At 36.9% G+C, this 15713-nt stretch overlaps 2 protein-coding genes across 3 annotated transcripts in view; one reads left to right on the top strand and one right to left on the bottom strand.

Moving 5' to 3' along the window:
* Positions 1–4697, top strand: part of lpcat1 (lysophosphatidylcholine acyltransferase 1) — a 33461-nt gene extending 28764 nt beyond the window's left edge. Inside the window, exons 11-14 of the mRNA XM_084130771.1 lie at positions 1449–1602; positions 1749–1841; positions 2973–3114; positions 4030–4697. Coding sequence (XP_083986897.1) covers positions 1449–1602; positions 1749–1841; positions 2973–3114; positions 4030–4226 — 586 coding nt within the window. The 3' untranslated portion in view covers positions 4227–4697. The remainder of the gene's footprint in view (positions 1–1448; positions 1603–1748; positions 1842–2972; positions 3115–4029) is intronic.
* An 8713-nt stretch (positions 4698–13410) lies between these two features.
* Positions 13411–15713, bottom strand: part of nrsn1l (neurensin 1-like) — a 207699-nt gene continuing 205396 nt past the window's right edge. For both annotated transcript variants that reach the window (XM_084130673.1, XM_084130672.1), the window contains one exon: positions 13411–15138. In XM_084130673.1, coding sequence (XP_083986799.1) covers positions 14740–15138 — 399 coding nt within the window. In that variant the 3' untranslated portion in view covers positions 13411–14739. The remainder of the gene's footprint in view (positions 15139–15713) is intronic.

Genomic DNA, 15713 nt, shown 5'->3' on the forward strand with positions numbered 1-15713 from the left:
CCTTCATCTCTCAAAATAACAATTCACAGAGTCTCTAGAGAAATATTTCTTTTTTTTTTAAACCAGAAAGTGACTTGTTAGAAATGCAAGTGTACTCAATACTTTTAAAGATATAGAATGTTATCGTTGCAGTTCATTAGACAACACAAGGATAAAAAAGGACGTAGTAGTGACTTGTTAGAAATGCAAGTGTACTCAATACTTTTAAAGATATAGAATGTTATCGTTGCAGTTCATTAGACAACACAAGGATAAAAAAGGACGTAGTAGTAGTAGTAGTAGTAGTAGTAGTAGTAGTAGACAACACAAGGATAAAAAAGGACGTAGTAGTAGTAGACAACACAAGGATAAAAAAGGACGTAGTAGTAGCAGGCAACACAAGGATAAAAAAGGACGTAGTAGTAGCAGACAACACAAGGATAAAAAAGGATGTAGTAGTAGTAGTAGTAGACAACACAAGGATAAAAAAGGACGTAGTAGTAGCAGACACAAGGATAAAAAAGGACGTAGTAGTAGCAGACAACACAAGGATAAAAAGGACGTAGTAGTAGTAGTAGACACAAGGATAAAAAAGGACGTAGTAGTAGTAGACAACACAAGGATAAAAAAGGACGTAGTAGAAGTAGACAACAAGGATAAAAAAGGACGTAGTAGTAGAAGTAGACAACACAAGGATAAAAAAGGAGGTAGTAGTAGTAGACAACACAAGGATAAAAAAGGACGTAGTAGTAGTAGTAGTCTAAGATATCTTATAAATCAGAAGTAGTAGTAGTAGTCTAAGATATCTTGTATATCAGTAGTAGTAGTCTAAGATATTAGTAGTAGTCTAAGAAATCTTATACATCAGTAGAAGTAGTAGTCTAAGATATCATATATTTGTAGTAGTAGTAGTAGTAGTAGTAGTAGTCTAAGATATCTTATATATTAGTAGTAGTAGTCTAAGATATCTTATCATATATCAGTAGTAGTAGTAGTAGTAGTAGTAGTAGTCTTAAGATATCTTATCATATATCAGTAGTAGTAGTAGTAGTAGTAGTAGTAGTAGTAGTCTTAAGATATCTTATCATATATCAGTAGTAGTAGTAGTAGTCTTAAGATATCTTATCATATATCAGTAGTAGTAGTAGTAGTAGTAGTAGTAGTCTTAAGATATCTTATCATATATCAGTAGTAGTAGTAGTAGTAGTAGTAGTAGTAGTCTTAAGATATCTTATCATATATTAGTAGTAGTAGTAGTAGTAGAAGTTGTTGTTGTTGTAGTAGTAGTCTAAGATATCTTATCATATATCAGTATATAGAAGATATCATATATGAATATGTATAATTCTAGGTTGAAACATTTTTAATATTTTAACTAGTCTTAAATTTTCTCAGTTCACCAGCCAGTGGCACATTTGGTTAATAATAAAAAAAGTTAATGACGAATGATTTTTCGTCCTCTCTCTTAGACTGAAGACGAGGGTCACTGATGAAGTCCTGCATGAAGAAGCCTCCAGGGCCCATAAGATGTGTGGAAGCAGGCTGGATCTGGAGGGCTTTGCTCAGTACCTGAATAAATCCACGACAGAAGCAGTCCAGGACATCTTCTCTCTTTTTGAGGAGGTTAAACATTTATCACGTGTTCTTTATTAGAGCGTGACTGTATGGAAAACAAATTAACTTGCATTTCAAACAGATCAGTTGTAATCAGTTTTGTGTTTACATTATGTCTGTCAGACTGTGATGACATTTGAATGAATTGTTTCCAGCATGGGAAGATGGATGTGAGAGAGTATGTCATCGCCCTGTCAGTGGTTTGTAGACCTTTCAGATATCTGGAGACCATTAAACTGGCCTTTAGGGTGAGTTGAGTTTCTAAAATCTCTTGTTGTTTCAAATAGACAAGATCTCACACATTAAATGTGCAGTATAATACAGTATATTCTGCTTAATAGTAGGGGTGGAACGGTACACAGAAGTAACGGTTCGGTTCAGACATCACGGTTCGGTACGAGTTCGGTACAATGGAGGGAAAAGCAAAACAAAAATGCAGAAGGCTTGTGCATGTCTCAGGCTGTACCACCAAAGGAAAATAAATTACTTAAGCCTTGTATTTTTTAAATAAGTTTTATTAATAAAGTATAGGCATAGAACCAGTTTATTTGTAGTGCACTGACAATAGTTTTATATAATTAGTTTATTAATTAAATTAATAAAAAGACAAAAAGACCTTGAGATATGTTTGGTAATTGTACCTGAATGAATTGAAAATTAATTTGCTACATTTTCAGATTAATATATTTGTTTTCCTTAAAATTTTAATTAACAGTAACTTAAACGCTTTGCAGTTTGAATGATGTCCTGTATAAACAAAATGGAGTATGTTTTTGTTTCCACTGTTCGATCGCGCCCGCGCCCCACACACACACACACACACACACAAATATAAGTAAACACTTTGCGACTTTTCGATCTCTCTCTCTCTCTCTCTCTATCTCTCTCTCTCTCTCTCTCTCTCTCTCTCTCTCTCTCTCTCTCTCTCTCTCTCTCTCTCTCACTCTCACTCTCACTCTCACTCTCACTCTCACTCTCACTCTCACTCTCACTCTCACTCTCACTCTCACTCTCACTCTCACTCTCTCTCACTCTCTCACTCACACACACACACACACACACACACACCATATTCCAGCATTGCAATCTTTACATCACAGCCTGCTTCAGAGCTAAGGCGGGGCTACAGATTAGGTGTCCCTAAAGAACCTACGTATCTTAACAGTAGTTCCGCATTACATTAATTAATTTGAACGCGAGTTTTATTTATTTTTATACCGTGTATTCTCCGTGTAAATTTATGCACCGAACCGTGACTCCCCTACCGTTTCGGTTCAATACGAATACATGTACCGTTCCACCCCTACTTAATAGATTATAGTAATTAATATGTATTTTTAAGCGAGACATTTAACATTTGAACTTTTCCTTGTGTCCAGATGTTTGAAGCACAGGAGGATGGAGCAGTTGTTGAAGATGAGCTGGCCATCATTTTGAAAACGGCTCTAGGCGTTGGAGATTTTGCTGTTTGCGATCTCTTCAGGGCCATAGATTGCCAAGACAAAGGGAAGATCACATTTGGTAGGACCCTTTACTTTGATTTACATGTTGAATGTGATTGTCTGATTGCTTAGGTGTTTGTGCTTGCTTTATTATAAACACAAAATATCAACAAGGAAATTAAAACTTCTTTGCTACTTCAATCCTTGTGTTCCGTTGAGGTCGGCTTCACTTCATCATTGTTTGGGGTCACAGTGAGCAAAATGATAAAATGAATAGTTCTCTGGTCCTTGATTTTAATTGATTAATTTAGAGGGGCTTATTGTTTCATTATAATTACAAAGTTGTAATTAACATGAAATTACATTTACACTTCAATTTTGAGTAAAATAATACAGAGCGAGAATTGCTGTAGTCTGGAATTTGATCTAATTCATTGGCATTCAGTTAGATGGAAGTCTGTGCCTCTGATAATGTTTGTGATGATGAAAAAAAATCTATATTTAACAAGGTTACTTATTACAGAAATAAAATACTGTTCAGTTCACAGTATATATTTTTGGACACTTAAATGCATGTTAATTACAATTTAATGAAAATATATTATAGTTTAAATATATATTATTAAATGCACTTTATATTGAACTTTAGAGGGGATCACTAAAAAAGGACCCAAGAACATCTTTACATGTCATATTTCATAATTTCATAATTGCTTCTAATTACACATTTGTAATGATAAAGTTGCAATTTAGTAAATATATTTAAAATATATTACCTTTCAATGTAATATTAAATAAGTTATTTTTTAAGTTTTGAAGTTCACTACAAGTGCACATTCAAGAAAAAAGAAAAAAATCAATTGCATGCTAAAGAAATGTGTAGAAGTTTTGCCCTTTTTTCTTGAAAAAATGAAATAGAGACCTGATTATTATGTTTTTGCATCGAATTGAATGAATTAAATTTGTCTCATATATTTGCTATGTTTTGTGGCAGATGATTTTTGCCGGTTTATGGAGAATTGTCCTGATTTTGTGGAGCAGTACCACTGTCTCCTTGAGCCAATCCCTCAACACTCCAGAGAATCCACTTCACCCTCAGAGTCTCGGCCTTCTACTAACGGCTTCTGTGCTGACTTCAGCCCTCGAGATCCAAACACTCACAGTGCTGCACACTGCAAGAAACAGGACTGAAAGCAGCTTTTACGATCACAGCCTGTCACCCTCAGTGTTGAAGGGTATTTTGTGTGCATGTGTGTACTTCTGTGTGCAGGAGAGTTGATGACAGACGTTATCTTGAAGTTGAATCAGAATTTGCACCTGGGTACGTTACCCCAGGGAATTAATATTTTTTTTCCAGAGATCTGTTCAAAATCTTCAAGGCGGTTCGTTGTCTGACAGATCTTACGAATGGAAACCAAACTGACTACATTTGAATGCCTTGCATTTTTTTTTCTTTCTTTCTTTTTTTTTCTTTTTTTTTGAGAGATTACAGATTTTCTATATAAAGTATTGTTTCCTTTATAAAATGAGCGTGTGGTTTTAATATATGCAAAAAACCAAACAAGTCTTGGCTGATGTCTTTCAGGGTGTTGAGGTGCAATATTACAAAACATACCACCATGTGCTTCACAAATATATTGGTAAAAAGAAAATTTGAGTGAACCTGTAAATGTCTCGGGTTTGTTTTTACACGAAAGGAATTCCTTCATTAATAAATCCTATTACACTAGATTAAGTAACTCAAATATGTCTGATGATATTATTAAAAACAAATGATCATGAAACCCTAAAACATTTTTTGAGATGTTAACAGATATGTACATTAAAAACAACAATAGCACTTATATTTATTGTTAAAGGAAAAGTGGTTTATTTTTATTTTTTCTGAGCCATTTTGTTATTTCGGTCTAAAGCAAAAATGACGAAAATGAGGTATGCGTTAATTCGGAGTGGTGATTGGCTGTCACTGCCGGACAGTACGAAATTACGTCAGCAGTTTCTGAGCATTTCTCTGCATTATTCATGAGATTATGTTGTTTAATTTTCCCCATGATGCTGTCATAGATGAGTTTGACTACCAACACATGGAAATATGACTAACAGTATTTAGTAGGCTATACAACAAGCATGAGAACGGTTTCTACGCGGAACGCCGCGATGAGTTTAACAACGCGGATCATTGATTTTATTCTGACTGGAGTAAGTAAGTGCATTTCAAGTTTTTATGGACATATTTAATCTAGTGAACATGAACCAGCAGCGTGTATTCGCAGATAATCACGCCTTCTTCAAATGAAATACATGTGCAAATAAGGACATTGAAAGAGCCGTACGTTACATTTGATAATTTTTCTGATGAACAGAAGACAATAATGTAGACCAAAAATTCAAAGTTGCCTACAATGGACAAAAAATAAATAAAAACACACTGACGTGTGTGGTTTGTTCAGAGATACTTTAAGACGAATGCGTGTTTAAAGTCATCTAAAAAAAATATATTTTATGAATTACTTTTTTTCTTCAATGACTCCTTAATGCTTTTTAACTGCTTTATGGGTAAAATAAATGTGCTTTTTATTACCGACCTTTTAAAATGTAAGATTAATATGCAACAGACGACCCAACTACTCACTGACGGCTCCAAAAAAAGAAGAACGAAATTCCAGTGGAGTTTATTTATTAGCAGTGTAGGACTTCACCACAAAGAGGCGCAATATTCAAGAGAGTGAATTCGAATCATTTTAGGACATTGCGCTGGTTTTCTTTGTGATAGTAGTTTAGAGAATGTTTTTCAGCTTTTGATTTTGGAGGATGAGACAATGTTACTTTTGGAAGCCCCTCCTGGGATGTGACGTCATAGAGTCACTGAGCCCGAGCGATTTGACATACAAAAAAAAAAAAAAAAAACAGGTTAATTAGGTATTAATTCAGGTTAATAGTTAATACCACGTTTAATTATTTATTTAAATTATTTCTCTGTAAAAGGTAATACAGTAAGCAAAATATATATATATATTTTTCTTTCTTTTTTTAATGCTTATAGCTATTTGTGGTATTTTGACCCCAAATGACGTTTGCTGAAATAAAATAATAATAAAAATCCTTTAATCTAATTGGCACTTGATGTCGTGGTTGACCCTTTCTAGCACTATAATAAATAAATAGGAATGATATCTGGTTGTATGTTGGTGTGAAACTGCTCAGGATTATTTATTTTTTTTAAATGTAGGCTACTTGTATAAATTTACAAAACACCTTAAATCTTCCCAACACTGCTCAAATGTAGAGTAAAAACATAAAGTGAGTGATATTACATTTGTTTAAAAAAATACGTTGTTACATGTATGTTACAAAAATGCATTTTATGTGGTCTCTGGAGGCCCCAACATCCTGTGTGTAGGCCTATATTAAAAATGAATAGCTCATAAGGGTTAATAATAGAATGCCATGAGCACAGAATATTTAACCTTGCTGATAAAATTGTTTCATCATTATTCTTGAACATGACTCACTGTTTTCATTCACTTTCACATGTATAGTGTTTCACATTTTCTTTCTCTGTTCTTCCTCTCGCTCTATTTTTTTCTTCCCTCGCCCACATTTTTCTTCCATTCCTCTCTGATCTGTCACCCAAGCCTACGATGTAAACACATGATGTCATTTGTTAGAGAAACTTACATAAAGGAATGTTTCGCTGCACCACAGGGAGGCGCTATAACATTAACAAAACGCCCCAAATCATCTGGAAAGACGGCAAGAAAAAGCATTACATCATCCCTGTTGTAAAAATAGACTAAGAATTGCTTCTTGAGTTCTTGAAAGTGGAGCATTTTGCCACCTGTGTCCAAGCTGTTAATAGATAATGACATCATCTGAAACGGCTCATGGAAAGCAGGATTTGACACTCGGATGGACTGAATGGATGAAGTTGCTATGCAACCTGGTCATCTGAATTAGCCAAAGTGCCCTTGAAATTCTCCCTCAGTGTAATTCTTTGTTCTTCGCTTTCCTTTTACATGAATGGACGGAGCAGAGTCACATTAGTATGGTCTGACAGAACGTGTGAGCTAGTCAAATGTGAATTCTGAAAGGTCATTTGCTTATTCAGCTCACTGTAGTTGCAATATCTGTGGATTGACATAGGACTATTTAGAGCATTGGCACTAAATTCATGGAAAATATTTCAGTCTTGTAAAGATCTGAATTTATTATTGATATTTATGCACAATGCGATCAAGACCACGGCATAATTGCTGATATAAATGATACAAATTTACATTTAAAATGTACAAAATGTCAAGTCACCTTTATTTATATAGTGCTTTATACAACACAAGTTGTTTCAAAGCAGCTCCGCTGTAAAAAACATAAGCTGCTTCAAATATTAGACAAATATTAATTCTGCTGTAAAGCCGCTCTACACACAATAGTGTTATTATAGCTCAAGTCAGTTCAGTGTTGATTTGCTTCGGTTAAGTAAGTGTGTAATGTTCATCAATTATGAAATTAGTTCATTGTGAACATGTGTTCCATTTTCTGGAAATTCATATTCTTCGAATATCCAATAAGACTCTGGGAAAAAGTCACCCAGTGCTGAATCTAAACATTAACATACATTAATCGTACAAGCCTGCAACATGATGGTATCACAGACAGTTTGAAGAAATGACTGCGTCTACATCTGAATCCACACACGTTTGTATAGTATCAGTCCGACCCCGCGACATGTCCATCCTTATGGCGGGCATTAATATGATAATGATATGGAATATGGAGGGTGATATTTGGGAAGCATACGTTTCATCTCGTCTGTCTGTCCCTCTCCATGTATAATCACTCTCTGCCCGTGTTTGATGAGCAGGGAGAATTTCATTAAACCGCTGATATGGACTAGTCTCATTCGCCGTGCCTCGGGCTTCCTTCAAGAACCTGCCAACATATATATGTGTGTGCCGCTATTCATATATGCAAACATTTCTGTCAAATCTCTCAGCACCTGACAGCAGTGTGAACCCAATAAACCAGAGGCAGATAAGAGCTGGCGTCAGTAGGCAGAACTAATATTATTTGTGCAGTGGAAAGCGTTTATCTGTCACGGACTGAGAATTGATGGTTTTGTGTCACTTTTGTTTAATAATGATGTGGTAATCTCAATATGCCCACTGGCTCGGGCTCTATTAAAGTTCAAAAGATTATCCAAATTAAAATCTCATTTGAAATATTGCTTTTTCCCAATATTTTGACTGGAGGTGGATTCTATTGGATGCGATATTTCTCACTTAGCAATCCAATTAACATTTTATGTTTGACAAACTGCAACGATGGCAAATAGGACCGGGGCTGTGCGACTGTGAAATCTTATAATGGGTCTTTCAAAGATACTGAACTAGCTGAAATAAAACTTTTTTAATTTCACGACAGACGAGATTTAAATATGGCCCTCAGTGTGATGACTCAAATGTGGCTGTCACTAAACAAAAGCAGAAAAATATTTTCCGTATCTTTGCGGTGACAGTGGATGTCAGAGCCCTTATCATGAAGACAGATTTCCATTCACCGTTGCATAACATTGAATTAGCTTTAGTGATTGCTTGCCAGAACTTGTCTAGTTGGTGTGTGTGTCTTTATGTCACATCACGGGTGATCACAGCACATTGTGGCCTGAAGAAGCCACTGACTCTGAACAAATGAAATGAGGGACTTGATCACCTGTCATCTGCTCTCGTATTTCGTAACTATATAGTTATCTACACTATATACTTTATACTATATACATTCACTGTCCACCTTATTAGGGACACCTATTCAACTGTTTGTTACATATGGCAGCAACTTAGGCATGTTAGTCAAGACAATCTTCTAAAGTTCAAACTGAGCATCATAATGCGGAAAAAAGGTGATTTGAGTGACTTTGAACGTGGTTGAACATGGTTGTTGCTGCCAGACGGGCTGGTCTGGGTATTTCAGAAACTGCTGATCTACTGGGATTTTCACACACAACCAGCTCTTGGTTTTACAGAAAATCTCCAGTGAGTGGCAGTTCTGTGGGTGAAAATGCCTTGTTGATGCCAGAGGTCAGAGGAGAATGGCTTGACTGGTTCGAGCTGATAAAAAAGCAGCAGTAACTCAAATAACCACTCGCTATAACCGAGGAATGCAGAAGAGCATCTCTGAATGCACAACACGTCGAACCTTGAAGCAGACGGGCTACAGCAGCAGAAGAACACACCTAAGAACAGGAAACTGAGGCTACTATTCACATAGGCTCACCAAAATTGAATGATTGGAAAAAACGTTGCCTGGTCTGATGAGTCTCGATTTCTGCTGTGACATTCAGATGGTAGGGTCAGAATTTGGCATAAACAACATGAAAGCATGGATCCAGCCTTGTATGAACTGTTCAGGCTGCTGGTGGTGATTTAATGGTGTGTTGGATATTTTCTTGGCACACTTTGGGCCTCTTACTGAGCATAATTTAAATGCCACAGCCTACCTGAGTATTGTTGCTGACCATGTCCATCCCTTTATGACCACAGTGTACATCTTCTGATGGCTACTTCCAGCAGGATAATCTGCAGGATCTCAAACTGATCTCAGAGATCCCTATACTCAATGACCTCCACAGTCACCAGATCTCAGTCCAACAGAGCACCTTTGGGATGTAATGGAACGGGAGATTCGCATCATGGACGTGCAGCCGACAAATCTGCAGCAACTGTGTGATGCTATCATGTCAATATTGACCACAGTCTCTGAGGAATGTTTCCAACACCTTGTTGAATCTATGCCACGAATAATTAAGGCAGTTCTGAAGGCAAAAGGGAGTCTAAAAGTTTGGAGTTCATTTATTATTACTATTTTCCACAACTAGTAAAGATATCAACCTATGAAATTGAACAAATATTAATATAATATACTAATATATAAAAAATATGTTTTTTTGAAAGAGTTATGTTGACCATTTTTTGGATGTTTTCCTTCATTATCTGGTAACCATCCACTTTTAATGACATATGCAGTTTCTACAAAAATCATCTCAAATATTTTTAGCATCATGAATATTGCATCATAAATAATTTAATAGAATTCAATAATAATAATACAGACATAATTCAGTATCTAGAGAATATAGAAAACATCACTTGTCAGATATTCCATATTAAAAAATAAAAATGTAAAAATATTCTAAGAGTGGTTTTAACACTGTATCTGCTAATGTTTCATGCTATTGCATCAGTTAATCGTTCGACTTCTTGGATAATAATTGTCATAGACCTCAATTATCTCACATTCTTAAATAAACTATTTGAGATGTTGCATTTTAGAGTATTTTCTGGAGCAATAGGCTCTTTATTGTGGTTTGAGACCTTGAGCGTATCAGCATCACTCAACAGTGCCAAGAGTTCATAGGTTCAATGAATTTCTGCTGTGTGCAGGTTCTCAGAGCAGTGAGTCATTTTCCACAGCTCAGTCAATGGAGCATGTCAGTTTCGTCTCATTTCCCCAACCCCCCACCTCAAACTGAACAGACTGCTCTGGTGTCACAGACCCTCCATGTATCCGCCTGTCTCTCTACTCCATGCAGCCTGAGCTTAGATCAATTCACATACAGTTGTGAGTTGTCGGTTAATGACATGTAGTAAGGCACCTGAGTGACGGATGTACTGAAAAACTGACCTGCCTGCTGACCTAAAGGGATAATTCACACAAAAAATCTGTGATAATTTAATCACCCTCATATCATTCTAAAATTGCATGATTTTCTTTAAGGTTTGACCCAAACCTTATTTGGGGACACAAAATTAACTCAACTGGGATCCAATTCATTGTATACAGAGACTATATCAAATATAGTGCCACATACCTCAAACATCAGCCTAAGTTCAAAGAATATAGGGCCTTTCCCAATACACACATTTACAGTCTTGGCCACTTAAGCGCGTGTACGTGACTGAGACTGCCCCAGATCTGATAAATGCCAAAGCTCAGTGCCATTAATGCACACTAAATTCACACTATCAATAATGCTACGGACTGATATTGTAGGCTGTGTATCCCATCATTCGTCATGTTCAGAAACTCACAGGAAATTGCATGAATTCGAGTGTTAACTTACCAAACATCCAAAACAATGTCCTAAATGCACTTTTTGTATGTGTGTAGTACTGTGTGTGTACATATGATAATACTGTATTTTACCAGCTGAGAACTCACAAAGAGCTTATAAATGTGTAAAGGAATCAAAACAGTGGTAGGAATTCCTCTGTTGCACACATTAAAGTTCTGCTTCAAGAAGACGCAGTTCCAATGCCTGTACCGAACTGTAATGGGCAACATTGTGACTAGCGTTGTGTTCTTTTTAGGGTGGCATCTTGTGACATCACATCCTGTTTTGGTTTGTTTAGAGTCTGAACACACCCTTAAAGTGCAAGTGTATATTAAAAATATGTAAAAAAATAAAATAAAATTTTTACAACACTTTAAGTGTGTCCTCTTGGGTAATCAAAAGTTCTACACACACTTGCGGGCTTCTCGCCCACTTGAACACTTGAGTCAAATACAGCAGGGTTCACCAATCTCGGTCCTGGAGGGCCGCTGTCCCTGCAGAGTTTAGCTCCAACCAGCTCCAACACACCTGTTTGAAAGTTTCTAGTATGCCTAGTGAGACCTTGATTAGCTGGTTCAGGTGTGTTTAATTGGGGTTGGAGCTAAACTCTGCAGGACAGCGGCCCTCCAGGACCGAGATTGGTGAACCCTGAAATACAGGAAATATGTCAAGTGGCCGCAGACAAGTGGTTAAGTGCAAAGACCACAAGTGTGGGTATTGGGACAGGGTCAACAAAAGGCTGTGAGTTGGGTTGTACATGTTCAAAACATTCATGAAGTGTACTTTGGGTTTAACATCAAACCTCATTGGTCCTCGAATATCACATGACCAAACGTCATGCCGTTTGTGGTTTGCCATATTTGATGTAGTCTTTACATGCAATGTTTTGAATTATATGAGAGTGAATCCTTACATTTCAATCTGTCAACCAGAATAGGATGAGCAAATGAGATAACTTTTGGGTGAACTGTTCTTTGAAACAACACGCTCCGAGCGGGATTTGAACCGGCGTCTCAGGCATGCAGGCTAAAAAGGACGCAGTCTCTAGTACACCTCTTAAAGGCCAGGGGAGTGAAGTTTACACACACAGCTCTTACTAGCTTGCCTCCATTACACTCAACCCCCTAAATCTCACTCCCATGGGTCACGGCACCAAATATAACTGGTCCTACTCAAACCACTCCGAGCGGGATTCTAACCAACGTCGGACGCAGGCAAGGATGCTTAAAACTGCAGTCTCTAGTGCAGTCGCTAGTACACCTCCTGCCAGGGGAGTGAAGTTTACACACACAGCTCTTACTAGCTTGCCTCCGTGACAATAGATTTACCTATTCATTTTTTGGAATCCCGTTTTTAAAGGAACCACTCAGGGTAAAGAGCATTTTAGTAATATATATATATATACTATATAGTAATAACTTTAGTAATATATATATATATATATATATGTATATAACTATTTCCACTTAAAAGGACCTTTTGTGCAGTGGAAAGGTTTAACATTCCATGAATGTTAAAGGTCCTTCATTAAACCATCAATGCCAAGTGTTGGTTAAACATTTCATTAGGCAGAAATAAACTTAGAATTTAGATGTACCACCATTGGTACCATGACTAACCCACACCTGTACCTCTAAACCCTATTCCCAACATTAAAAAAGATGCAAGTGGATAGTTCATCTTGAGTGTTAGGGCCTATTTTCTGTACACCTAGCACACATCAACACGCTGTAGCGTTCATCTGGTTTGGCTGTTCTAAACAAACGTGTTAACAAGCTGCCAACACATTACAGGCATCAAGCACATGACCTAAAGCTGAAGACAAACAACATTTCTTCCCATCTCACTCTTGTTTTCTGGGTAAGCGTCGCCGCAGAGGAGTGAACGATCCTTGATGATGGCTCTACATGTGTGGAGCACTGGTTAATTGATTGTTAACAGCCCACGTACTGTGAGCTATGACTGTTATATGAGAGAAGGTGACTCACGGCGAGCCCTCGCGAGACAAAGAAAGAGGAAGAACGCAGTTTTGTGGCAGCAAGGAATAGAGCTGGGATGAGTCATCGCTGTGTCCTGCATCTATTTACAGTCACTCAAACGGCCTACTGATAGACAACGCTTTACAATATTAAAAGAGATGTCTGTTTTTTATAAAAGATCACACCTTTCTGAGTGTGGCTTTCATTTCATTCACACCATCAATGAATGAAAAGGTGTAGATGAGGATGATCTTTCAGGAAGAAAAAAAAACACTAAAAGAGAAGTGGATTAAGTATGCTGACATTGATTTATTGGGCATGTTTAGAGAAGAGCATTTAAATACATTAACATAATGAGACAATAAGACTGTAGACAATTAAGGTGTTGTGTACAGTAAATCCCATTTAGACTCTCACATTCTATTTAACTGCAGCTGATGAAAGAGTAAGATAGAAGAGAAAATATTACCTGATATCTTATAGCAGAATATCTGATAGAAAAGATGTCAGGGATCCAGAAATAGAGACATTAAGAGTAGGTTTGTGCCGGATTGTGCATATTACTATGACAGACCTGCGTTTTCTACAGTGTTTGCAAGGCAGCACTGTATTGCTATTCCTCAAACACTGTGGTTATGGCTTTTTCTAAACTACTAAACTCTAAACCTCTTCCTAAATTAACATAACATCAGACTCCATTCCAACTTGTGCTCAAAAACGTTAGCATTCCAAATGACGTAACATTTGTATTTGCATATTGAATTGTGATGATTGGTCTTTTCTTAAACCATTTTTACACTTTAAAAGGTGCACACTAGGCACTGAAGATGCTTTAAATATTTATCTTTTTATATTTATAGAGAATACCATTCAAAAATTTGGGGTCGTGAGATTTTTTTAATGTTTTTGAAAGAAGCCTCAACAAGCCTGCTTTTATTTGATCAAAAATACAGTAAAAGCAGTAACACTGTAAAGTATTACAATTTAAAAGAACCGTTTCTTGTTTGAATTATTTAAAAATGTAATTTATTGCTGTGAAGGCAAAGCTGAATTTTCAGTATCATAACTCCAGTCTTCAGTGTCACATGATCCTTCAGTAATCATTCAAAATGCTGTTTTGCTGTTCATGAAACATTTCATATTATTATCAATGTTGAAAAAAGTTGTGCTGAAACCATGATTTTAAGGATTTTTTGATGAATAGTAAGGTCAAAAGAACCAATTTTTTTTTAAAGAATCCTTTGTAACATTATAAATGTCTTTACCTTACAACTACTTTTGATCAACTTAATGCATAATCGCTGAATAAAAGTATTCATTTCTGTAAAAAAAATAAAATTTTACTCAAAAGCTTTCTTTTGCTGCCTTGCAACTACTTAGTGGCTGTTCATTTGATCAATACTGTAATGTAGAAAAATACAAAACTTATTCCGACGACAATTATACAAGGACAACAGATGGCACAGGTTTGCTCCACTAATAATTAATAATGTAAGGCTCTTATCACACAATTATCAAACACAAATAAAACACTCCCAAATTTCTCATTGAAATAAACAAGGAGCTTTTGCTGATTGTTTTGACAGCACTCTTGAACGGGCATTGTCAAAAAGCTCTTTTATGAGCACTTCTGAACTTTATCGTCCCTAGCAAGAGGAGATACTACTCCTTCACCAGAGGCCGGACTGGGAGGCTTCATTACAGGGTCTGCTGGGCTTCTCATTGCACTCAGGACTCTGGTCCCCCCCTTCCGTTCTCTTGAGTCTTCCTTTTTTGTGGGAGTTGTGGAGAAGTTAGACGTCAGGATTCCACCTGCCATCAGAACCCCGCCCAGAGTGAGAAACCCCGTCCCGACCAGAACACATATGTGTAGCGAGTGATTGTGGCGCATGGCCTGGCGGTCCACGAACAGCAGTTCGCCTTCCCCGAAAGCCTCAATGCGAGTGGGGATGGCATAGCCCACTGTCATGATCACCAGCCCCACTGTCAGGAGTACCACACCAACCGCAAGTGTGACCTAAGAATGAACAAAAGAGTGTTCTTCATTCTCTTGCACTATATGTCGGTTCTATTGACCCTACGACAGCGGTTACTTAACCACAGCCACAGCTTTTCGAGGGGGAGTAATCTATGTCCGTCAAACAAAACAACCACGATACCACGAAATGAAGTTAATCATAGTTTATCATCACACGAAAATCAGAAAGCATCAGGTTGTTATGTTGAAACACTAAATATAATGGTAGAAGACAAGAAAACAATGAAACACAAGGGGAAATCTACCCAAGTGTCAAGAGGTCTGACAGTTAACATGGCAGAAACATTGACTAACATTAATTGACATTGACACAGAATAATGTGTAATGGACAATTTACAGATGCAAACAGAGTAAATATTGTCTTTTTTTATGTGTTTTCCTTCAAATAAAATAAACTTTGGCTGCATGTACTCATCAGAGCTGTTGAAAATCCATTCAGCATGTGTGTTTTTCAAATAAAACCAAATAATCCACACATTAAATGAAATCATTAGTATCTTGGATGAAGCCTATGTGCATTTACTCGAACAGCAGGTAGAAATATGCGGAGGAA

Source organism: Abramis brama (assembly GCF_963993115.1).
Source record: "Abramis brama genome assembly, chromosome: 12".
NCBI classification, from domain to species: Eukaryota; Metazoa; Chordata; class Actinopteri; order Cypriniformes; family Leuciscidae; genus Abramis; species Abramis brama.